The following is a 26,451-nucleotide window of genomic DNA, read 5'->3' on the forward strand; positions in this document are numbered from 1 at the left end:
TCGTACAAACGTCCCATTAACGTGTAAATTGAGGATAACACTATTTGTAGTACTAAGCTTTCCCTCCTGTTACCGTGTAAAGCTACAGAAGTTAAAAAGAAATTTCACTGCGTTACGGCGGCACTTGTGGTAGGAGGCATGCGTGTAGCAGAGGGTATTGTCACTGAAGACAGCTTACTCGCTCCTATGAGACAATAACCACCTCCGGATCGGAGTGCAGTTGGTGTTCAGAACTTTGTGCCGCAATTGTAACTGCAGTTGTCTGTTCGTCGGCATTGCTCACATTCAACAAGAACATAATGAGAAAATTGGTTAACACAGCGTTAACAATACTTACATTTCTTAAATTTCATATATTAATTGCTATTATTATTGTTATTATTATTATTACTCATATACGATGCATATTGTAATGTTGACTCACTAAGAATGCCTGGTAACATGCAAGAGAGGGTCCAAAGTCCCTAATCTTGGCTAATGAATTAAATGCATTAATACCTATATATTTCATAGCTGTTTGATAATATAAATGAGCCACATTTACTCAGTACTACTGCTCTGGCCACTTGTACAGTGTAACACAGCAGAGCGCACACTGGGACAATATTGCCTGAAGGAAAGAATGAAAGATTCGCATGGCTTCGTCGGACTGGAGTCCCTGAGGGGTTGTTGAGCCACCTAATCGGAAAGGATTTGAAAATTAACACAAAAGATTGCAGATTATTGAGACAAATGTTGCAACTACTACTTTACATATGTTTTAACGAACCAAATAGAAGATCGATACAATAGATGCAGTTTTGTAGTTACAACCCTACACTTTGATCCAAAATGAGAAAGCAAACGGGCTATCAGATTAGAAGTAGATCGATTTTTCGAACGAGTTACGCTTCATTTTGCAACAGTGGTGGCAGTGTTCGCATGGGATACTGTAATGAGTGTCGTGTTCCATCACGCTCAGTTCACGTAAAGATAGACAGGCAGTCTTGATAGTGTGCAACGTATCTGTTATCAGTTATATCAGCTACTGTGATTTTTTAGTAATCTTATGAGTAAACTAAACACCAACCACAGATCACACATTTGAACAAATAACTTCATCGATCAGCCACGTATCGCTGTGTTATTCTATCTTTTGGCATCAAACAGCTGTGGATCTTCGTGATATGGATTCTAAAGGTGTCATTGGTATGTAGCTGGAAGTAGATAGCACCAAATATCCCTACACGGATCTCATAGTCGCCGTTTGCATTATCTGAAGTTGGTTTGTAGGCTCTGACCTGGCGCTCAATGGCATTTCACATGTTTTCAATGCGTCGGGATCAGGAAAATTGTGGGACCACGGCGTCAACTGGAAATTATCGTCAGGAAGCCATTATGAGATCAGCCTGGGCTTGTGAAATGGACAAGTGGCCTGCTGCTGAAACTGAATCAATTGCTTTCTTGGGCCTTCTGTAACGAAGTGTACAGAGCTGCAGCCAGGAGGCATTCGAACAGTTGTAGTCAGTGACGAGGTTGTGACGTACTGTACAAGACCGAGTAGCCAATGAGTAGGTAGGGAGGTGAGCGGTTCTGTGCCGTATTTTCATGAGTTTTCGAAAAGGGAGTCAGTCGGTGAAACCATCGTTTTTTTTTCTTCTCAATAACTCAGCATGAACTGAGCAATGCTTTCGAATTCTTTGTAGCCTTCGTGTTGTATCTCCCGTGCAGCGTGCAGATGAGAAGATAAAAAGTGAGACTTGCTGAGCCCCCCCCTTTCCCCTCCCCAGTGTCCCAAAATGCTGTAGCGACATCTCAATGACGATTTTGTAAACAATGTGTGATGAGTTTGTGCGAGAGCTCGAACGCCTATCCCGAACACACAGCGAGAGAAAATTTGTGTAGCAAGAAAATGACACTCCAGCTGTGCCGAACGCTATTGTAGCGGCTGGAGAAACCACTCGGACATTCACGGTTATTTCGTCTTGTGGTCGGGAGGTAACGCACAACCGAGACGCCAGCGTAAGAATTTATGAGTCGATGAGACGCAAAATTTGCAGATTTCGACACGTCTCTCCAAACTTAAGTATTATACAGGAATGCAATTCTTTTAGAAAGTAATATTTTTGTGTTTTTAGTGTGGGAGAAAAGGGCATTACAAAAGCGAAAGTTACTAACTAATATTTCGATTTGTGAGATAAAAAATGTAAGTTGTCTCATCAGAGATTAGGAGAGGCCTAGGGTACCCGGCAGAACGCTATGATTAGATATACTCCTGTCCGGACATTTCGGTGCTAGGCCTGGTGTGAGAAGATGAACGTTAGCCAGCAGGCCTGTCAAGACACTGATGGCTCTCATAAGCAATGATTGTGAGTCAGAATCATTGCCGCTAGAGGGCTGACCAAGTCCCACGCGGGGAGCACATGCACGAAAGGCGTATGCAAGTAGCGGTATACTTTCTCCCTGGACATCACTGGACAGCCAGTGCCGCTAACATACCCGTCGCTGCGTGACAATAATATCCACTGTAGCACTCCACTAAAAGTCCACCTGCCAACATTCTGTTTGTCTCACCATAATAACCAACGTTCAGGAAAGTGACTCAAGCTTGTTTCAAAACAATGTACGTATAATTGTCCTCTCTTGAATCTTAATGCATGATGGAGGATGTTAGATGGCACAGAATAACTTACTGAGTAACATAGAGGATAGGAGTCCGTTCACTTGTAGACCAAACTACATTACATTTTGTACACATAAAACGATTATAATATAGTTTAGGTAAAATCTCGTGGCTGGCACACTTAAATGTTTTATTAGATACTGATAGCAGATGGTGCAGTCAAGTGCAATTTCTATAGTTAATAAATTTATCAACACAGTTTTGCTTCACATGTTGGACAGTATAATAACTCCATCACTACGTAAATTAATTTCCGGACTGGGCTTAACGGAAAAGCGCTGCACAAAAAATGCTGTTAATGTGTATCCAACAAATTGCTCGGTGCACGAAGCGGTGCCCAACATGCGACCAGTGTTGTTGTTGTAGTCTTCAGTCCTGAGACTGGTTTGATGCCGCTCTCCATGCTACTCTATCCTGTGCAAGATTCTTCATCTCCCAGTAGCTACTGTAGCCTACATCCTTCTGAATCTGCTTAGTGTATTCATCTCTTGGTCTCCCTCTACGATTTCTACCCTCCAAGCTGCCCACCAATACTAAATTGGTGATCCCTTGATGCCTCAGAATATGCCCTACCAACCGAACCCTTCTTCTAGTCAAGTTGTGCCACAAACTTCTCTTCTCCCCAATCTCATTCAATACCTCCTCATTAGTTATGTGATCTACCCATCTAATCTTCAGCATTCTTCTGTAGCACCACATTTCGAAAGCTTCTATTCTCTTCTTGTCCAAACTATTTATCGTCCATGTTTCACTTCCATTCATGGTTACACTCCATACAAATACTTTCAGAAACGACTTCCTGACACGTAAATCTATACTCGATGTTAACAAATTTCTCTTCTTCAGAAACGCTTTCCTTGCCATTGCCAGTCTACATTTTATATCGTCTCTACTTCGACCATCATCAGTTATTTTGCTCCCCAAATAGCAAAACTCCTTTACTACTTTAAGTGCCTCATTTCCTAATCTAATTCCTGCAGCATCACCCGCTTTAATTCGACTACATTCCATTATCCTCGTTTTGCTTTTGTTGATGTTCATCTTATATCTCCTTTCAAGACACTGTCCATTCCGTTCAACTGCTCTTCCAAGTCCTTTGTTGTCTCTGACAGAATTACGTTGTCATCGGCGAACCTCAAAGTTTTTACTTCTTCTCCAAGGATTTTAATACCTACTCCGACCAGTAAAACTCGCATTTAAAAGTAGGTCCGAAAATTGTTGACAAAGGCATTTTCGATATATCCCTTCAATGGAGCTGTATTACTTGCCATTACTTTCTTCACCTGTAGAAAATTACTCATTATTTTAAATCCTTTTTATTTCTCACAGACGATGAACTTTTTAAAGTCTCTGATGTAAATAATGTCCTCTTACCGGAAGTTAGCTCTATGTACCATTTATTCACGGAACAAACGGTGCGTAAAAAATTGTGACAGCTGCTGTGAAAATTTCTGTAGTCTTCCACCTGAGGATTAAGATTGTAGGATGCTGTTTTTTTCTGGTCTCAGCTATGAGGAGAGAGTGGTTTAATGTGGATGTGTTGCTGAGTGATGAGCCGAGCCGCGTCGCAGCGCAGCAGCGGGTGACCGCCCTGTGTTGCAGGGGAGCCTGGTGCCTTGCGAAAACTGCGGCCGCACCTTCAACCCTGACCGCCTGGAGGTGCACCAGCGCAGCTGCAAGGGCACCCAGCCCAAGAGGCCGCCTGTCCACCAGCAGCAACCGCCGCAACAGCAGCAGCAGCAGCAGCAGGTGAGACCCTGGGTTCCGTTGCAACGAACCTCTCATACTTCAAAAAAGTCGCTACATAAGTTGACATTGTTTCCAGACTCAGTATGACAGGACCGCAGAACAGACGCACTGATCTTGAGACCTGTTTCCCGGAAGTCATTTTGCCATTAGAACTGCAGAACATATTTTGTGCTGTAATATGATTACTATTATGGAGAACACAAACCAGCTGCAGTTTGACAAGCACCGATCGTGTGAAACTCAACTCTCTCTTACACAGAGTAGACATACTGGTTTAGGGAAAGTCAGTGATAGTCTTGTAAGTTTCTTTATTGTGTATCAGCTATACGACTGTGCTAGAAGGGTCATTGCATACTGTTACTTCTTAAGGTTCTGTGCCTCAGCCGACTTTTTTTTTTCCTTTCTTGTTATTTCATGCCTCGGCTGAGGCAGGCCGGCAGCGGCCTACATACGCCGCTCTTCGGCCAAGTGATACAACATATATACACGGCAGACAGAGAAAACATAAAAAGCATGGTAAACATAGAAGGAACACTGCAAAATAAAAGAGCAGTCGTTCGACGGAAGGCACTGTACATGAAGGGCGGTACCAGTGGAACAGATAAAGACATCTAGGCTGAGACGCGAACATAGTAGAGAACACTGATGAAAACACTGTACACAAATGGAGAGACACTGATGCACGGAAAACACTGGCGACGATCATCGGCGAAGCACTGACACTGACGATGGGGCGGGGGGGGGGGGGGGAGGCTGCCTCCAGGTCAAAGGGAGAGGTAGGAGGGTGGGGAGGAGGGGGGTGGATCCAGTTGGAGAAACAAGGGAGAGTGGTGGGAAGGAGAGAGGGGAGGGCTTGGAAGCCGGGGGAGAGGGTGGAAGTGGGAGATGTGGGAGAGAGGAGGGGGAATGGGAGGGGACAGTCAAAGCTGATAGGAGGGGTAGATGGACGGGACAAGGACATCATCAGGGAGGGGGAGTTGGCAGAAGCCACCTTGGGAAATGGTATGGAGGGTGTGAGGATGGAGAGCAGGTGAGATGCAACAATACAGGCGCGGCAGTGGGCTGGGGTGGGCGAGGATGTGAGAGACAAGCAGGTGTGGGGGATCGAGCTTGCGGGAGGTGTAAAGGATCCGTATCTGTTCGAGGAAAAGGAGAAGGTGTGGGAAGGGAATCAAGTCGCAGAGGATCCACATGGGGGATGGGAGACGGATGCAGTAGACGAGGCGGAGTGTGTGGCGTTCAAGGATTTGGAGGGACTTATAGTAGGTGGGTGGGGCGGAGATCCAGGTGGGATGGGCATAGCAGAGGACGAGGCAGATGAGGGATTTATAAGTGTGGAGGATGGTGGAGGGGTCCAGACCCCATATTCGGCCAGAAACGAGTTTGAGGAGGTGGAGGAGGTGGCGTCGGGAACATGCCTTGGCTTGGACCTCAGTCGACAAAAACGGAACGCTTATATGGTCACTTTGTCAATAAATTCGTTTCTCCTGGCCAAGAAGTGAAATATAAACAAAATCTATCGAAGAAGCAAAGCAATTTCAATAAGTTATTTTATTTCAATAAGTTTTTAATACAGAAAGTGACAGCAGTAAATCCTTATATCCTAGGCAAGTAAATTCAATGTTAGTTTGCATTCGTAAAGATAAGATTGTGGTGCTTAAGTCTGTCACTGTTGTAAACTTTCTAAGATCTTTCTCTCACTGAGGAAAGAAGTAACAGCGCCATGTATTGGTTCTTTTAATGTCCTATGTCATTATGATCGTCACAGTAAAGTAAACATCCGAACTAGTAAGATGAGCAGATTCCCAAAACTTTAAAGTAAGATATCTTTTTTGTGATCCGATTTTGATGAATCAAAGCCTATATGTTGCCCCAACCTACGCTTAAAATACCTGTGAAAAGCCCTTGAAAATTCTTCTAGTGGTTTTGAAGATTAGTATTTTCAAACACACAGACAGACATACACGTTGGTTTTAAATATTTATTGTCAGTATAGACTAACCGAAAAAGACCCTATTCGCTTAATCTTTACCTTTACACGCAGTGGATACCATTTTATGTAGTGGTGTTTTGACTACATGAACCAGTTCACTGTACTTACATAAATTCCTCTCCTTGTCAATCTACTTACATCTGTCCAACGTTGATCGACTTCCGTTGGTTCGTCGGCAATGACATTCACTTGCAAATAAATTATAATATTCCTTTGACAGTGTTAACAATGATCCCACTCTACGTTAGACAGTGTCCTTCAATCGGAAACACAGGACTGAATTGATGTTTTCAACAGTTGAAGGAAGTAGCACAAAACGATGTCATTTGAAAGCTAGCATATATTGTAGAAAATGTTTTCAATCCGGAGTTTCTCCACTCAGGTGATGAAATAATTGTGGTGGAGGCCCTTCCAATGATGCTGACCATTTTAACACGGGTAATGTATCACGAAGCAAATACCGTCCGCACTGGCGGAATGTTACGTGATACCACGTACTTATACGTTTGTAACTATTACAGCGCCATCTATCACAAAGAGAAAAAAGTGGTCCAACTAAAACATTGATATTTCTTTACGTACTACACGAATATGTAATAAAAAATGGGGGTTCCTATTTTTAAAAAACACAGTTGATATCCGTTTGACGTATGGCAGCGCCATCTGGTTTCCCCCTTCAAGCTAGACAAGTTTCGTTCTTTGTAGTTTTTTCGTTTGATGCTTATTTCGTGAGATATTTGGCCCGGTCACGATCAGTGGACCACCCTGTATATGCCTTCAGAAATTCCGACACCAAATAAGCCTGGCGGCTGCTATAGCACTTGAGGGTTGCTTTGTGTCTGAGGTTTGCTCCCGTCTGGCTCTCAGTGCCTTATATGTAAAGTTTCTTGGAAGTCGATAGACGCTCGTACCTCGAGGGTGCGGTTTTTCATGCTTTCACGCGCTAGAGAAGCCACCAGGCTGAATTTGTGTCGAAGTTTCTGACAGACAGCTTTATATCGTGCGCAACTCGAAAGTTAGATTCTTCAAAGAATCGGGAAAGGGATTTATTGATAGTTAAAAAATGCTATTACATGGACGTGCAGATGCACTGGTGCTCCGTCCTGTTGAAAAACGAAACTTTCGGCACGTTCTTACAGTTGTCGAAACAGCCAGGTGTACAAAATATCCGTACACTGTACGTCACTGCTATAATTGTTAGTTATCGACGGACATTGGGCCACGAAGGAGAGAGCGAAGTAGCCGCAGGATTGGTATCCCTCACCAGCAGCCACATGAAACAGCAACTTGTAACTGGATCATGGGTAAGTTAAAATTCATCCCAAATTTCTATCTTCATTCATGTATCTACATCTACATACATACTCCGCAATCCACCATACGGTGCGTGGCGAAAAGAAAGCCTCCTTTCCTCTAGAGACCCCCACCCGAGTTCCTGAAGCATTTACTTAACACTCGCGTGATGATCAAACCTACCAGTAACAAATCTAGGAGCCCGCCTCTGAATTGCTTCTACGTCCTCCCTCAATCCGACCTGATAGGGATCCCAAACGCTCGAGCAGTACTCAAGAATAGGTCGTATTAGTGTTTTTATAAGCGGTCTCCTTTATAGATGAACCACATCTTCCCAAAATTCTACCAATGAACCGAAGACGACTATCCGCCTTCTCCACAACTGCCATTACATGTTTGTCCCACTTCATATCGTTCTGCAACGTTACGCCCAAATATTTAATCGACGTGACTCTGTCAAGCGCTACACTACTAATGGAGTATTCAAACATTACGGGATTCTTTTTCCTGTTCATCTGCATTAATTCACATTTCTCTATATTTAGAGTTAGCTGCCATTCTTTACACGAATCACAAATCCTGTCCAAGTCATCTTGTATCCTCCTACAGTCACTCAACGACGACACCTTCCCGTACACCACAGCATCATCGGCAAACAGCCGCACGTTGCTATCCACCCTATCCAAAAGATCATTTATGTAAATAGAAAACAACAGCGGACCTACCACACTTCCCTGGGGCGCTCCAGATGATACCTTCACCTCCGATGAACTGTCACCATCGAGGACAACGTACTGGGTTCTATTATTTAAGAAGTCATGTAGAGGAGGAGGAGGAGATTAGTGTTTAACGTCCCGTCGACAACGAGGTCATTAGAGACGGAGCGCAAGCTCGGATGAGAGTAGGATGGGGAAGGAAGTCGGCCGTGCCCTTTCAAAGGAACCATCCCGGCATTTGCCTGAAGCGATTTAGGGAAATCACGGAAAACCTAAATCAGGATGGCCGGACGCGGGATTGAACCGTCGTCCTCCCGAATGCGAGTCCAGTGTGCTAACCACAGCGCCACCTCGCTCGGTGTAAGTCATGTAGAAGGTACAGTCATCGTGGAATTGGATGGAAGTCTCCGAAACGTCCTGGTCTTCATCGCGAGTCGAACAAGCCTATAACATTCACGTTGTCCTTTGAAAGTTCTCTTTGTGCTAAGTCAGAGCAGCCTGAAAATGTAGGATAGGGAATTAAATAATTGGCTAGCGGGCAGCTTAGTCTACGACATTTGTTGTTTTTAGATAGTACAGTTTTGCGTTTGTCTACATTAAAAGTTCTTTCACAGCCGTAGCAGCTGTTTGCTATAACGATTCTCCCACACCTCTTTCTTTTTCGTGTTTGCCCTGGGAGGGACAGCAACCCATTGCACTGAAATGAACTGGCCGGCTTAAGCTGAAGGAAGGAAGGAAGTGGGAGCAGCGCTGCCCTGTGGGGAGCAGGCAACACGCGTCGAGTGGAGGGACGGACGTGTGGGCCCGGCTGCCGTCCACAGACACGGGGCGCTGCTAATCGATGCTTTTCCCGCACTGTTTGCGTGGTTACCGCCGCCCGACACCACAGCACGGGCACAACGAACGGTGCGGTGGGCAGGCGGCGGGCGCCCCGTAGTAAGCTGCGCGACGCGCGTGTAGAAGTGCAGGCGGCAGCAGGCAGCAGGCAGCAGGGGCCGCTGCCGTCAGGGTCTCGTAGCTGCCCACGTGTTCTCTGCCTGCTGGTGACGAGAAATGCATTCCAGTGCCGCATCGGACATTTGCGTTGCCTTGTAAAAGTCGCACAGAATACCTTCCATTGCAACCTTGTTTGCTGATGACTGGTCGAATAAACGAGGCCAAGTATTTTACACTACTTACTTACTTACTTACTCACTGGTCATACCGGACTCGAGAGTCCATTACCGCAGCAACGTATTTTCGCCATCTGTCCCTGTCTTGGGCTATTTCCTTCCATTCACCTTCAATACCTAGGCTCCTCAAATCAGCCTTCACATTGTCCTCCCATCTACGCCTCGGTCTGCCCACAGGACGTTTTCCCTCTAGGTGCCCTACCAGTACTCTGCGCGCTGCCCTGCCCTCATCCATTCGAGCTACGTCACCCGCCCATCGCAGCCTACGTGATTTAATGACACTGATTATGTCAGGGCTTGAATAGAGTTCCTGAACCTCTTCGTTATGCAGTTTTCGCTACTCTCCGCTAATGTCATCCCTTTTTGCCCCGAAAATTTTCCTCAAAATTTTGTTTTCAAATACTCAAAAGGGCTTTTCATTTTGCACAGTCAGAGACCAAGTCTCACACCCATACAGCATAACTGGTAGAATAATAGTTTTGTATATTCTACACTACTGGCCATGAAAATTGCTACACCACGAAGATAACCTGCTACAGACGCGAAATTTAACCGACAGGAAGAAGATGCTGTCATATGCAAATGATTAGCTTTTCAGAGCATTCACACAAGGTTGGCGCCGGTGGCGACACCTACAAGGTGCTGACATGACGAAAGTTTCCAACCGATTTCTCATACACAGTGGCTGCAGTTACCCTTGACGTTGCATCACAGACAGGAGCGCCTGCGATGGTGTACTCAACGACGAACCTGCGTGCACGAATCTCAAGACCTCATTTTTTCGGATGAATCCAGGTTCTGTTTACAGCATCATGATGGTCCCATCCGTGTTTGGCGACATCGCGGTGAACGCACATTGGAAGCGTGTATTCGTCATCGCCATACTGGCGTATCATCCGCCGTGATGATATGGGGTGCCATTGGTTACACGTCTCGGTCACCTCTTGTTCGCATTGACGGCGCTTTGAACAGTGGACGTTACATTTCAGATGTGTTACGACCCGTGGCTCTACCCTTCATTCGATCTCTGCGAAACCCCACATTTCAGCAGTATAATGCACGACCGCATGTTGCAGGTCCTGTACGGGTCTTTCTGGATACAGAAAATGTTCGACTGCTGCCCTGGCCAGCACATTCTCCAGATCTCTCACCAATTGAAAACGTCTGGTCAATGGTGGCGGAGCAACTGGCTCGTCACAATACGCAAGTCACTACTCTTGATGAAGTGTGGTATCGTGTTGAAGCTGCATGGGCAGCTGTACCTCTACACACCATCCAAATTCTGTTTGACTCAATGCCCAGGCGTATGAAGGCCGTTATTACGGCCAGAGGTGGTTGTTCTGGGTACTGATTCCTCAGGATCTATGCACCCAAATTGCGTCAAAATGTCATCACATGTCAGTTCTAGTATAATATATTTGTCCAATGAATACCTGTTTATCATCTGCATTTCTTCTTGGTGTAGTAATTTTAATGGCCAGTAGTGTGTATTCTAAACTTTCCTACTACGACGTCGTTTTAATTCGAAGGCTAAATCTGTATTCTTTTCTGTCTGTTCTTTCACCATGTTATTGCGTGTACAAAAGATCGGAGCGAAACTGTGCGTTAACATGGAGTGGAACGTTTTTATTTTCTGAGTTTTATTTCGGTTATAAATTCAGGTTGAGGGTTTCGGAGTTGTTCTCTTTCCGTATCGTTCAGTGGCTCGTCCGTCATCGCCTCCCTCTGGCTCCCACTCTGAGTGGGATTTCCAACCGGTGTACCGAAATGTAAAACATTTAGTGCTCGTGAATTGTTGCCCACTGACTGAAATAGTCTCATAATTCAAAATAAATGAGGCAAGTCTGGTGACGAGTTGCAACTTTGTCACAGCACCGAAAGGCAAAGACGTTAAGCGATTGATTCCTGAAAGCGAGGACGAACTGGAGCAGGACGCTTCAGTCATCAATGGATCACGATCTAAAACCTTTATGGGCTCACTCTCTCTTTCGTGGTTGAGATACAAGTTTTTAAATGAGTCACTGTTGACAGAGTTTCTATCGCATTTTGGACCCAGAATAAACAGCTTTACAGGAAAATATCAAGCTCCATTAGTAATCTATTATTACATAATTTTATCATTTTAATATAAAATAATTGTATTTAGTCTGTTGACAACATTCGAGATCTAAATCGCAAATCAGTTCTTGTATGCAGCATTATGTGGAATTACGATGTACGGCTGTGACCTTGCGCAGAACACTGTTCGTGGGAACTGTTCATTTTTTATCCACACATTCATCCCTCAACTGATCCGTTAAAGTAGATGACGATTAACATAATTATTTTCGATTAATTAAAAATGAGAAAGAAAGAGTGAGTTTCATTATTATTTATCCACATCATGTCAGCACCATATTCTCAGAAAAGGTGTGCAAGCTTTGCGTTGCTGTTACAGTAAGCGGTGCGTTTTACTCCACTCGTCCCCTTTTCAGTAAAAACGTAATGATCACAATTTAAGTCTATAAACTGAAGACATAGTACTACTGGAAAATAACGATGATAATTATAAATATAATGAAGGACTATAACGTTGTAAAAACCCCAGTTACAGATAACGTTTAAAGACTGTATTTAAAAGCCACCATAAGCGGTGACGAACATGAGAAGTCCGTCTTCAGATACTTGCTACAGGCGTCGACCTTTTATCTGACACTCGCGTGAACACAAGATCAAACATTAATAAAAAGAGAAAGCCTGTAACAGCATTCCGAAGAAGAACTTTTCAAATCCGTAACCGTATATGATGAGTTTTAAATATAGTTTTTAAACCCAAGTTGTGGCTGGTTGTCAGTTTTGAGTTGTAGCTCTGATACACAAGTAACTGACATGAAAACGAAGAAAGAGGAACAAAATAAGACGGTGCAGATCGTTTTCAGATGATAACTCCTAACCAACTAAATCATCTTCGTTCCACTGTTTCGCAAGTAAGAGGTCTCCGTCAGTCCGATTATAACTACGTGACCTTAACGCGGACTGAATAAGACATTATGGGACGCTAGCGGAGACAACATCTGTCCATGAGCATTTGGTTTTCTGATATCCTTTCCACTGGCGAAAAGACTGAATTTATACTTATACTCTATAGTTAGTCCTGCCTACTAGATATCTCACGACTTCTCTTCATTGATAAATACTCAAAACTGACAAAAAAACATGCCTTACTGACTCGAAACAGTATGTTCAGCGTAACGATTACTGTTTACGCTATTTACAATTGTCATCCGTTCTGCAGCCACCATTATACGGTTTTAACACTGTACAGCCATTGCTACTGAACGGTTTACAAACTTTTTTTCAGTCTACAAATCATTCCTTGTCTGTACAGAGTATCACGCTTTAGAACATCTCGGAATATCCATGTTTTGGATTCAAGTTTCGATAGAAAGTACATCCTTCAGTTACAATACTGAAAGCTGCTGTCCGATACACATAAAAATATCTTACTGTCAATTGAAACGATAAGAACTCTTAAGTATGTTAATGCCAGTATTGATTGAGTATGTTTCTGTTTTTAAACTGTAATATCCCGATATGTTGGATATCCTCGTAAAAGTGGTTCACAGATGAATGAAGCTGGTACTAGTACTGTTGCTACTACTATCACCCTTACTGTTGTAGGCCGAGCGTGCAGTAAGACAGGGGTTCCAGCAGGCCGTGGAGAAGCTGTTAAGCGAAAGACACACAGCATGGCGAAAATCGCACGAAGATTGCTGACAAAGGGAGGGATCCCTACAATTCAGACCACCTTCCAGAAATCCAATAGGTGCACTCACCCATCTCGACTATGGCGGCCATTGGCACGGCAATTACTCATCTTGCACGAAAATTACTCTCCAGACTTCGAGATTTGAGAACGAAATGCTCTTTCTTTATTATTGTTTCATCGCCCTCGCCCTTGTGGGTTGGGGCGGGAGTGGGTGGGGGAGGTAGGAAGCTGGCTGTCAATGGTACAACCACCTCCTGTTCAGCGAAAGGATTTAAACATCCATGAGACGAAAATACATTAAAAAGGTGAAATACTTACAAATGATTTTAAGATTTGTAAAACGGTGAATTTTGTAAAAGTTTTTATGTAAAAGAAACTTGATTTCCTTCGTTAAAAAAACAAAAACAGTAAATAACTAAATGGTAGAAATTAAACAATATGAATACATTTAAAACAGTTGTAGATATGGTGGCCATAAAAACAGTCACTGCACGCTCACTAAAAGTTAAAGGACTTTAACTGGGAAAAACTGTCTGTTTTTGAAAGAAAAAAATTTTAGGTGCTAAGCAGAATAGCAGCGAATGGGTATAAGTAAAGAATTTCTATTGGTACCATCTATGGAGAAGATGTTAGAGTAGATGTTGGGAAGACAGGGAAGGAGGCGTAGCTTTTGATGTGAGTAGCTCCATAATATGAAAGAGAAAAGGTGTGGTAGGGAAGGGAATGGAAAAAGGGGTATAGGGAAATGGGAAGGGAAGGGGAATGGATGAGAAGGTGGGATATGTTGGAAGGAGTTATAGCTGGTCGGGTGCATAAGTGTCCGGACTCCGGACAGATTTCAAAGACAGGGACATGGTTGACGGAGGTCTTTTCCCTTTGTTGTTTCACCCTCCTCGCAACATGTAGGTAGAAAGGGGTGTGGGGGTAGAGGTGAGCTGTCAGTAGCCAAGAGCATTCAGAAACGAAAGGAATAATATTAAAACGTGAAAAGGTTAAAATGGGTGAAAATGTGCGAATATTGTTGGCACTTCATAAAATGTCACGACTATTGAGTTTTGTTGTGTAAAATAAAATCGATTGACTACAAGATAGAAAAACAAAAATATATGCGCTTAAAATCCACCGCATAAGCGCCAACGTCCTTCTAAAAAAGGGATTTGGTTAGGGGGTTAGGGGGAAAGGTGTTCTATAGGTATGAAAGGTGTGAATGGAAAAATAGGGGTCGGTTGGGTAGGAGCTATGGAGGTGAAGGTAGGTGTTGGGTGGGGGGGGGGGGGGGGTTGGATAGTGCTAACGCTGGAAACGAGGAGGGATCTGGTGGATGGGCAGAGCCGTCGTATCGAGGGGAGAAGGGATGGGGAGAGATGCAGAGGAAGACGTCTGCGATGTTTGTGGCGCCACCGCTCGCGTTGGAACGTAAACAGCTCGGGAAAATTTCTCTGTAGTCTCTCAGGATCGAGATGCCGTTTCCATGCGAGAGTAAGATTGTAGGTGGTGTCCCGGTACAGTTTCGGTTGCACTGTTTGACCTCTACGGCCTCTTTAATAACGTATCCACAGTAGGCTGATGTGTAGGACACGACTTTTGTTTCGTTAAACATTATTTACGTTTATTCTTGTTTCTGCGTTTTGCCAGACTCAGCGCACTCCATGTCTTCATGACGCACTTTCTTTTTCAGTTCCTGGAGCTCCTAGAAAGATAGGCGCCCTTGTCAATCCTGCCTTGCGGCAGGCCGTCCCGAGTTTCATGAAGTTTTCTGTGGGAGTGCAGGTGTCTGGTCTGACGCTGTCCTATTGATTTGCCTGGGAACCGGGTCAACCGCAGGACAGGGTTTCGAGTTCGGATCGCGCTATTCATAGCAGTCTCATGCGTCAAACGCTGTGTGCCTACGGTCTGTCGTTCACGCCAGTCCTGCTGTCCTGTACCATATCTGACGCCACCAGATACCCGGAGACACGCGTCCTTATAGCTAAGGCTGGAGTTAAAATCAAAGCAGCGCCATGAAATTGACCACATCCACGAGTCAAAGAAAGAGGAAGCAAACAACCAGAACTGGATCACAGAGAGAGGTACGTTATCGTGGAACTGAGTGCTTACACGGATACTGGTATTAGCGGGATTTAAGAACTTCACAAAAAATAAGAGAGAGAGAAGATCGTAAGAAGGCGTAAACTCACTGATGTGGAATATAGGGTGTACACACAAAGAATTCTCGGAACGAGAAATATGCTACATTGTGAGACACTGGAAAACACAAATGATGCTCGTGCAGTTTATCCGCATTAATAATTATGAGTTGGCTAGTATTTTCCGTGAACTTTTGGCAGCAACGATTTCTCAGCGTGTGCAATCACACTCGTTCACATCCTCGTACTTAATGTGGGAATCAGTAGAGTAACGGAAGAAATGAAAACAGAGAAATAGAAAAAAGGCTTGCCAGTTGTTCATGCATTTTTGGCGCAAGAAAGCCGTCCACAAAGACTGCATTCGTAAATCAGTCGCCGGCCGTTGTGGCCGAGAGGTTCTAGGCGCTTCAGTCTGGAACCGCGCGACCGCTACCGTCGCAGGTTCGAATCCTGCCTCGGGCATGGGTGTGTGTGCTGTCCTTAGGTTAGTTAGGTTTAGGTAGTTCTAAGTTCTAGGGTACTGATGACCTCAGATGTTAAGTCACGTAGAGCTCAGAGCCATTTGAACCACTTTTTTCGTAAAGCAGTCTCGCTGAGATTTATCAGAATAACAGTGACCGGTACCGATAATATTTGTATGGTGTTCTTCAATGTCGATCTAGGTGCTTTTTCTTGTTAGTTGATAAGGTAAAACGTCAGGGTAGTATAAAGTGTAATAGGATATAAGAACTCCTGAGGAAAAAAGGATTGGAGAGAAGGAGCTCAGAAAAACAGTATATTGACGAGTAAGGTAAAGACAGAAACTATAGAAGGGTAACCTCTTATTTAGAAGGAAGAAAGAAGGAGATGCAGTTTACCAGCCTGTAAGAAAAATTGAGAAAGGAAGTGAAGTCTGAGAATAAGGTTAGTGGTGGGCGTTTATTGTATCAGTATCTGAAGAGATGTGGGAAAAGTGCGACGAACTAAATTAAGAGAAATTAAACTGGTTGTAATGAACGATGCAGGTTGAGGTTAAAAAGGAAATGAAACAAGTTATGAGAAGGGGAGGACGGCGATGACTACATGCTGCGGATTAACATTTAGAAATGGAAGGAGGGCGATTAAGGTCATGAGAGATGGAGCGGAAGCTTCATTTGCCAAAGACAGGGAAGGAAATCAGCTGCGCTTCTTTCAGCAGAGTATCCATTTGATTCTAGTACCCACATAAATACATGGAGTTTTTTTTAACTTTTGCAAAGATTCGCGATGACAGTCGTAGTTTTTGTTATACATTTCAACAACTCTGTTTTAATGGAGACGAGATACTGGCAGAAGTAAAGCTGTGAGGACCGGGCGTGAGTCGTGCTTCGGTAGCTCAGATGGTAGAGCACTTGCCCGCGAAAGGCAAAGGTCCCGAGTTCGAGTATCGGTCGGTGCACACAGTTTCAATCTGCCAGGAAGTTTCAACTCTGTTTTAATCTTCATGTGTTCGCGAAACTTGCTGCCATAACTTCCAAAAGAGAAAACAGATTCTTGGCAGCACTGGTTTCTGCTACAACATACTAACCACCTACTTTGTGCATCATTACGTTTCAGCGCGAACGGTCGTAATTACAGTATCATGGACAATGGTATGACACCGTGCAGGTCAGCAGAATAAGGAAGTGTTCCAGAATGCACTGGTCCCTATGATATCAATCTTTTTAAAAAGAATCTTGAAGCTGTACACCGCAGAGTAGTCTGTTGTCATGAAGTACAATAGGCTTGTAGACGTTCCACTTTCTTAGCTGGAGCTGCATGGCGTGACGAAGTGTATTCACGGACATGACGAGTTTGTTAACCTCCGACCCAATACAGCGGCCATGCCAGTCTCTCGCGTGATCTGTCGAAAAGCGACGTCGGTTGAGACTTTGAATCGTTCTTTGGAACCTTACGATTAAGACATCCTTTAATTAAAATTATTAACAATTCTTTAGTTGACTTACCCGCACCAACAAACATTTCATTTTGATGAAATTTTGGGTCTCTACAAGGACTGTGTTTGGTAATTCAAATCGTAACGGGACTTCTAAATGGTTCTGACTTTTTGTGTAACTGCAATGTATTGTATCATAAGCACACTGTAAACCTTATGAGAAAAAATAAACCTTCTGGATACGAAATGGGAGTTACAGTGCTGCAATATGGAACCTCTTCTCCAGAAGTGCCAGAGATTTCTGGCAATATGACGTTAACTTTCTTTCTTCATGTAGAGAAACGTTATTAAGCCGTTGCACATTGCTGTAAAATAAATTTGTTTAATCTCCGAATGTCGTTTATTTTAATACTAGCAACCGTGTTGTGTACAATACGCAACGTCAGCCAAGATTTTATTTCGTGTTCTAAGCAAACAAATTTCATACTTCCGTATATTCAACTAATTGAAGTAAAGGAAGACAGTCTTATAATCGCTGCGTGCAATTGGCCCAACAAGTATGAAATTAATTTGGAGGCCCGTGCAGCTTTCAGCGAGGACGGAGTTACTTGAAAAAAAAAAAAGTGTTGTATGTATGTGTTGACGGCTGAAGCCATCACAATCATCGAAGAGTAGAAGTATACTACAAAGAATGTTTCGATATTAGAATCACTGAAAGCTAACTTTCTCGCGTGCTCTCATCGATAACGTTTCACCGTGTTATCACCTGAGCAATAGCATCGTCTTGAAGCAACATTTCGACAAAGATTTTGCTCTGTATCTTCGGGTAAAGTGGCGGGATCATGTAAAAAGTGTTTGTTTGACTCGTATGTGTCTCAGCTTTCCTCTCCAGTGAGGGCAACGGGCGAATCTGTCACGTGTCTTCCGAAGCGAGTGTCCCGTCTGGTGGCGGGGATTTCCTGGTGTGGGTGCTGTGCATCGAGTCCCGGTAAAACCGTTCACTAGGGATAGAAAATGAGAGTGCCTGTCTCGAGGCACCAGAAGACTTCCCGTTGCATTTCTCGTAAAGAATGCTTCCTGAGACGCTCGGGAATGTAAACAAGTGTATGATGTCCCGATTTCGTGGCACTCTTAAGTGTCTGAGGTCAACAACATGCTCAGACTCTTAGCCAACAGGCTGAGTTCCACGTGGAGGTTGGCCCACTCTTCACATAGAATAGCATACTTGCAGTCTGGTCGGCCTGCAGTTCCAAACAACGCACGAGGAAAGTCGGATCTTTTCATTCATTTGGCGTGAGCGCGAGCTAGAAGACGTACTTGTACTACATAGCTGCAGGACCGAAGAAGAAAACATTGGTCCGAGAATAGTTTATGGATATCTTAGAAAGTAAAGACAATGTCGTGTTTATTTCTGGTATATTCGTTTCGAAAGCCAAAATGCAGCAGACATTATTTGTCAACTGAAGAACCATTAAGAAGGTTAGTAGTGCAGGTGTGACTATAAGACAGGCTGGAGGTTTTTTGTGTTTGCGTTAAGGATGAAGGCTTTGGATAGCGACGCCGTAAGTAAGGTGTGCACCAGATCGAATTTCCTTGTAGATGCCTTGCGTAGTTACAGCCTTACTTATCTGCCTCTGCCCTGTCTCAAAGAACACTAAGTGAAAAATGTTTTCGGACACGTAGGCATTTCAGGTATGGAACTCGGTTAGCAGCCTAATGACTGCGTTAACAATAACGTGCGCCGCAGATTGTAGACGCTTAGTATTTTTTTTTTTTTTTTTTTTTTTGAAGACTGGCTGGGTGAGATTAAGATATGTGAACACAAAATAAGCAGTCTTGCATATGCGGATGACTTAGTTGTGATGGCAGATTCGATTGAAAGTTTGCAAAGTAATATTTGAGAGCTAGATCAGAAATGTAAGGACTATGGTATGAAGATTAGCATCTCCAAAACGAAAGTAATGTCAGTGGGAAAGAAATACAAACGGATTGAGTGCCAAATAGGAGGAACAAAGTTAGAACAGGTGGACGGTTTCAAGTACTTAGGATGCATACGCTCACAGGATGGCAACATAGTGAAAGAACTGGAAGTTAAAGGTATAAAATTAACAATTGAACCTATAAAACGAATATCCTGAGAATCCTTTAAATTATGAATTATTGAACCTGCACACATAAACAATAACGCCTTAAATAAAGCATGAGCTAATAAATGAAAAAAATGCAAGTTTTGGATAACCTATAGCCAAAATTCTTGTTATTAAACCAAGTTGTCTTAAAGTAGAAAGAGCAATAATCTTCTTCAAATCAAATTCAAAATTAGCCCCCAACCCAGCCATAAATATAGTTATACAACCAATTAAAAGTAAAAATCAACCACAGTTATAAGTATCCAGCAAAGCTAATGCAGTGAGCGCTCAGCTACGATCTACTCTCTTCTGCAAGAAGGAAGTCAGTACCAAGACTACGTTTTCTGTGCACCGTTCAATCTTTTGACCAACTTTGTTGTATGGGAGCAAAAGCTGGGTGGATTTAGGTTACCTTATCAACAAGGTTGAGGTTACGGATATGCAAGTAGCTAGGATGATTGCAGGTACTAGTAGATGGGAACAATGGCAGGAGGGTGTCCACAATGAGGAAATCAAAGAAAAACTGGGAATGAACGCTATAGATGTAGCAGTCAGGGCGAACATGCTTAGATGGTGGGGTCATGTTACACGTATGGGAGAAGCAAGGTTACCCAAGAGGCTCATGGATTCAGCAGTAGAGGGTAGGAAGAGTCGGGGCAGACCAAGGGGAAGGTACCTGGATTCGGTTGAGAATGGTTTTGAAGTAATAGGTTTAACATCAGAAGAGGCACCAATGTTAGCACTGAATAGGGGATCATGGAGGAACTGTATAAGGGGGGCTATGCTCCAGACTGAACGCTGAAAGGCATAATCACTCTTAAATGATGATGATTATGATGATGATGAAGCACGCGATATAATTACTGGCTACTTGAACCACTGTATACGGTAAACTATTTACCGTATGGATACCCCAACGTTATAGGAATGATGTTCAGACCGAGCGCTGCAGGATTTGCGTTGTTAGCAGTATTAGTGCGTGACTTGCCATTAGGCGTCGGAACTGGTACGGCGACGTAGGACTGAAACACAAGCATCGGTATGTGTGTTATCTAGAACTGCGAGGTTCACTATTAATGATTTAAGTAAAATGTGGGGACACACATTGGTGAGCTGTGTCTACACTTCGCCTCTATGTCGCCTTGAGCTCTGCTCGGGACACTTAAAGTGAGGTGTCTGAATGTCTTTGGAGGAATGGGAGCCCAGTTTTGCTTAAGAACCTAAACCAGAGGAGGTAGGGATCTGCAGCGAAGTCGATGTTGTAACACACCACAGAGGCGTTCCATTGGCTTAAGGTAGGGACTCTGAGCAAGGCAGTCCACTTCATTTCAACAGAACCCGACGTTTTAATTTCACAGAATGGGCATGTGATTAGTGAAACTGAACACTTCAAATTTCTAGGTGTTCAGATAAGAAACTGTCGTGGAAAGCCCACGTTCAGGATGTTGTTCAAAGACTTAAGGCTGCCATTCTGTTCGAACGGAATCTGAAGTAGGTGATCGTTCGACACGAAAATTAGTCTACTTTGCTTATTCATTCGCTTACGTTGTATGGTATTATATTTTGGGTTAACTCTTCCCATTCTCAAAAGATATTTATGGCTCAGGAACAGGTAGTTCAGGCAATAAGTGGTGTAAGTTCGCGAACCTCTTGTCGACCCCTGTTCACTAGTCTGGGTATTCTGACAGTGGCCTCTCAATACGTGTATTCCTTAGTGTCATTTCTTGTCTACAATATTAGCCTATTCCCAAGAATAAGCGGCTTTCACTCAGTTAATACTAGGCAGAAATCCAATTTGCATTTGGATCGCACTTCCTTGAGTCTTGTCCGGTGCATTATACTGCTGCATCCAATTTCAGTAAGCTACCAAAAAAAATCAAAAATCTTAACAGCAACCCACGTGCCTTCAAATCGAAGCTGAAGAGTTTCCTCATGTGTCACTCCTTCTATTCTGTCGAGGAGTTCCTCGAAAAATTAAGCTGATTCTTGTCGTATTGTTAATTGCGTTTTCTTAAACTTATGGCTTGGCTTTTTTCGGGTTCATAAAATTTTTATCTGTTATTACTTTTATGTTGTAATTTCATGTACTGACACGTTCCATGACCTTGGAGATTTGCCCCACAGTTTGGTCCTACGGAACTGGACGTGTAAATAAAATAAAATATATAAAATAAGGAATGTTACTGTCCACAGAGCTTTGCCTCACTGATGCTTTAGGACAGGGGACACTGTCACGCCGACAGAAACAGTCGTCTTCTCCGAACGGCTGAGCGAGGTGGCGCAGTGGTTAGCACACTGGACTCGCATTCGGGAGGACGACGGTTCAATCCCGCGTCTGGCCATCCTGATTTAGGTTTTCCGTGATTTCCCTAAATCGCTCCAGGCAAATGGCGGGATGGTTCCTTTGAAAGGGCATGGCCGACTTCCTTCCCCGTCCTTCCCTAATCCGATGAGGCCGATGACCTCGCAGTTTGGTCTCTTCCCCCAAACAACCCAACCCCAACTCTCCGAACTGTTCCTCTACTGCACGCAGTATTCAGTTCTGAAAACTATGTCCATATCCTTCCGCGTTTGGGTTTTCTTAAGCGCAATAAGAAGACCACACCCTAAACACAAAAAACACCCCCGTACCATAACACCATATCCTGTATATTTCACTGGTGGCGCTACACACGATGGCGAGTAATGTCCGCCGGACGTTCGCCAAGCTCAAACCCATCCATCAGATTCCCATAGGATACAGCGCGATTCATCACGCCAAATCACTCATTTCCTGCCATCCACTGTCCAGGGCCGTCGGTTATCACTGAGTACGGGAAACTGTCACTTATGAAGAGGTGTTCAACCATTGTACGCTTTTCCTTTTTACGCCACAGACACTGTCAATTTGTGGTAACTGGTCTGTCGGTAGCACCTTAGCACTGACGAGTGAATCCTTCTGGTGATTTCTTGCGACTTTGTGCAGTCACCATCAACTTTGTGCATTCACCATCAGCAGCACTGGATGGTCCCCGTGCGACAGTCGTGATGTGTGCGTGCTGTTGGTTTAGCTGCGGTCGTTCCTTCGCGGTTCCACTTCACTGCCACATCATCAGGAGTCGGCTATAGAAGCGCTGATTGGCTCATGGTGGATGACATCGAACGACCAGTCCACGTACGGAGTCACTGACCTCTCCTAACTGATGCATTTTGCTATTACTGCTTCTCCATTGACAACACAACACCTCTTTCCCGCTTTTATATTGGCGGGTCTGCCTCGCGTCACATCCAGTGGTCAGTTCCACATTACACAGGGGTGTCAGGATGTTTTTGATCGGACAGTGTACATCGCTAAGTTCTGCCGATGTACTGGTTTCCGCCCCCCTCTCCCCTTCAGTGCGTGAATTACTGCGAATTCCAGACCTCTTTAACTGTGTTCTTTCTCTCCTTAACGTACGTAGAATGTATGGTGGAATCTGGTTTTGACTGGAATGTAGTGTAAGGACCTGGTGATGTTCGCAGCGCGCTACCTAGCGTGTGACGTGAACGCCAACCACAGGGTGTCTTTCTCTTCTTCCCATTCCTTTGGAGATAACATTCCATTTGCGTTTCCCACCTGCCGTTACTGATAACGGTTTCCTGAAGGTTTTCTCGGAGTGCTTTGCATTTACGTCTGCGAATCCTATAGCTGGCGAAGATCCCCTAGCAACACGGTCTATTTACAGTCAGTTTCACAAGAAAGTGTACGCCATTATCTGTATGAAATAAAACACACTATGTTAAATACAGGGTGGTCCATTGATCGTGACCGGGCCAAATATCTCACGAAATAAGCGTCAAACAAAAAAACTACAAAGAACGAAACTTGTCTAGCTTGAAGGAGGAAACCAGATGGCGCTATGGTTGGCCCGCTAGATGGCGCTGCCATAGGCAAACACATATCAACTGCGTTTTTTTTAAAAATAGGAACCCCCATTTTTTATTACATATTCGTGTAGTACGTAAAGAAATATGAATGCGTTAGTTGGACCACTGTTTTCGCTTTGTGACAGATGGCGCTGTAATAGTCACAAACATATGGCTCACAATTTCAGACGAACGGTTGGTAACAGGTAGGTTTTTTAAACTAAAATACAGAACGTAGGTACGTTTGAACATTTTATTTCGGTTGCTCCAATGTGATACATGTACCTTTGTGAACCTACCGCTTCTGATAACGCGTGTTGTTACAGCGTGATTACCTGTAAAAACCACATTAATGCAATAAATGCTCAAAATGATGTCCGTCAACCTCAATGCATTCGGCAATACGTGTAACGACATTCCTCTCAACAGCGAGTAGTTCGTCTTCCGTAATGTTCACACATGCATTGACAATTCGCTGACGCATGTTTTGAGGCGTTGTCGGTGGATCACGATAGCCAATCCACCCCTCATGAAATATGCTATTCAATACCGCTTCAACCGCACGCGAGCTATGTGCCGGACATCCATCATGTTGGAAGTACATCGCCGTTCTTTCATGCAGTGAAACATCTTGTAGTAACATCGCTAGAATATTACGTAGGAAATGAGCATACATTGCACCATTTAGATTGCCATCGATAAAATGAGGGTCAATTATCCTTCCTCCCATAATGCCGCACCATACATTAGCCCGCCAAGGTCGTTGATGTTCCACTTGTCGCAGCCATCGTTGATTTTCCGTTGCCCAATAGTGCATATTATGCCGGTTTACGTTACCGCTGCTGGTGAATCGCGCTTCGTCACTAAATAGAACGTGTGTAAACAATCTGTCATCGTCCCGTAATTTCTCTTGTGCCCAAGTGGCAGAACTGAACACGACGTTCAAAGTCGTCGCCATGCAATTCCTGGTGCATAGAAATATGGTACGGGTGCAATCGATGTTGATGTAGCATTGTCAACACCGACGTTTTTGAGATTCCCGATTCTCGCGCAATTTGTGTGCTACTGATGTGCGGATCAGCCGCGACAGCAGCTAAAACACCTACTTGGGTATCATCATTTATTGCAGCTCGTAGTTGACGTTTCACATGTGGCTGAACACTTCCTGTTTCCTTAAATAACGTAACTATCCGGCGAACGGTCCGGACACTTGGATGATGTCGTCCAGGATACCGAGCAGCATACACAGCACACGTCCGTGGGGCATTTTGATCTCAATAGCCATACATCAACACGATATCGACCTTTACCGCAATTGGTAAACGGTCCATTTTAACACGGGTAATGTATCACGAAGCAAATACCGTCCGCACTGGCGGAATGTAACGTGATACCACGTAGTTATACATTTGTGACTATTACAGCGCCATCTATCACAAAGCGAAAAAAGTGGTCCAACTAAAACATTTATATTCTATACGTACTACACAAATATGTAATAAAAAATGGGGGTTCCTATTTTAAAAAACGCAGTTGATATCCGTTTGACCTATGGCAGCGTCATTTGGCGAGCCAACCATAGCGCCATCTGGTTTCCCCCTTCAAGCTAGACGATTTTCGTTCTTTGTAGTTTTTTCGTTTGATGCTTATTTCGTGAGATATTTGGACCGGTCTTATTACTAATTGCAGAGTTACCTAATAGTTAATCCAATTGCCGCCATTATCGTTTATAGCTTGCCGGTCGTGCGGTAGCGTTCTCGCTTCCCACGCACGGGTTCCCGGGTTCGATTCCCGGCGGGGTCAGGGATTTTCTCTACCTCGTGATGGCTGGGTGTTGTGTGCTGTCCTTAGGTTAGTTAGGTTTAAGTAGTTCTAAGTTCTAGGGGACTTATGACCACAGCAGTTGAGTCCCATAGTGCTCAGAGCCATATAGCTTGCCACCTTAGCCCTCTCTCCGGTAAATCATCCACGTTTCTAACCTCCAAATATTGTTTTACACGCTTCGCAATGAATGTCTTTGACTTTCTGAGAATTTTATCAGCATCTCGATGTGATAGCTTTTATGCCGATAGATGACTTATATGGAACAAAGCCTGGTGACGCTTCAGATTTTTTGCACGTTTTAAACTGCAACCGACAAAACAAAACATTCTGCTCTCACACTCTGTTTGTCTATACACTTTGCAGAAGCGCATTGATTACGGATCCGAGACCACTACCAGAGATGACGCTGTGGACGTTACATTTAAAATTGTGGTGTACACTTTCTTGTGGAACTCACCGTAGTCATAGAAGGACCACCACTTTGGAAGTAGATGGCAGTCAGCGCGTCCCGAAACAGTTTTTATCTTTCCTGAAATGACTACTCAGCAGTGTTAAGGAAACAGCTGTCGAAACAACGATGCTGAAACAAAAATCCTTCATTGTTTGGAAGAAAATTTCTTCTTGTGGGTGCATAGTGAGGAGAGCTTGATGTGACACTTCAACCGCAAACCACACAACTGGCAGCCCGTTATGACAGTGATTAAAGGAGGACGTATGGGGAGAAGCTAGCTGTATTGCAGGGCGCTCGTAACCGTTTGGGCCCCAAAATCCAAATTTCGGAACCTTTTGTCACCTAGGGATGCCGCGTGCTGTCGGTGACTTCTGTAGCTCACGTTTACGGCTGCGAAAGTAACGGCTAAATTTTGTACAGCGTGTATTCAGTACTGTCGAGACACAGACCCAATTACAAACAAATCGTTATTCGTTGCTGGTGTGGCCATCAAATTCAAATACTTTTCTTATCAAACTACCAAGTTGTGGGTATATCAGTGCTCGTGAATGCGCCATTTGACTGATATGTTTGCTGTGAAAAAAAATTTCTCTTCTACATTCACCATGGCCCTACTGACACTAATGGTAACACTTGAAGTTGTGAGAAGTGAACTCGCTACTGTATGAAAATAATTCCAAATTTAATGGCCAGGACACGCGTAGGACACAACGGGTAACACGGCAGTTGTGCCGTGCTGCGGCCGGCCCCTGATGTAGTAAGAAATAAAGGGGGCGACACGCGATGCCGGGACAGCACTAGTAGCTGCG

General features: G+C 44.0%; 1 protein-coding gene across 2 annotated transcripts in view; it reads left to right on the forward strand.

Moving 5' to 3' along the window:
- The window catches only part of LOC124615634 (zinc finger protein 474-like), a 266,097-nt gene that overhangs the window by 160,995 nt on the left and 78,651 nt on the right, over window positions 1-26,451 (forward strand). The window contains exons 4-5 of one of the 2 annotated variants that reach the window (XM_047143642.1): window positions 4,265-4,411; window positions 22,478-22,482. In XM_047143642.1, the coding sequence (XP_046999598.1) occupies window positions 4,265-4,411; window positions 22,478-22,482 (152 nt within the window). The remainder of the gene's footprint in view (window positions 1-4,264; window positions 4,412-22,477; window positions 22,483-26,451) is intronic. The other variant, XM_047143643.1, reaches the window with a different exon arrangement.

Source organism: Schistocerca americana, chromosome 5 (assembly GCF_021461395.2).
Source record: "Schistocerca americana isolate TAMUIC-IGC-003095 chromosome 5, iqSchAmer2.1, whole genome shotgun sequence".
NCBI lineage: Eukaryota > Metazoa > Arthropoda > Insecta > Orthoptera > Acrididae > Schistocerca > Schistocerca americana.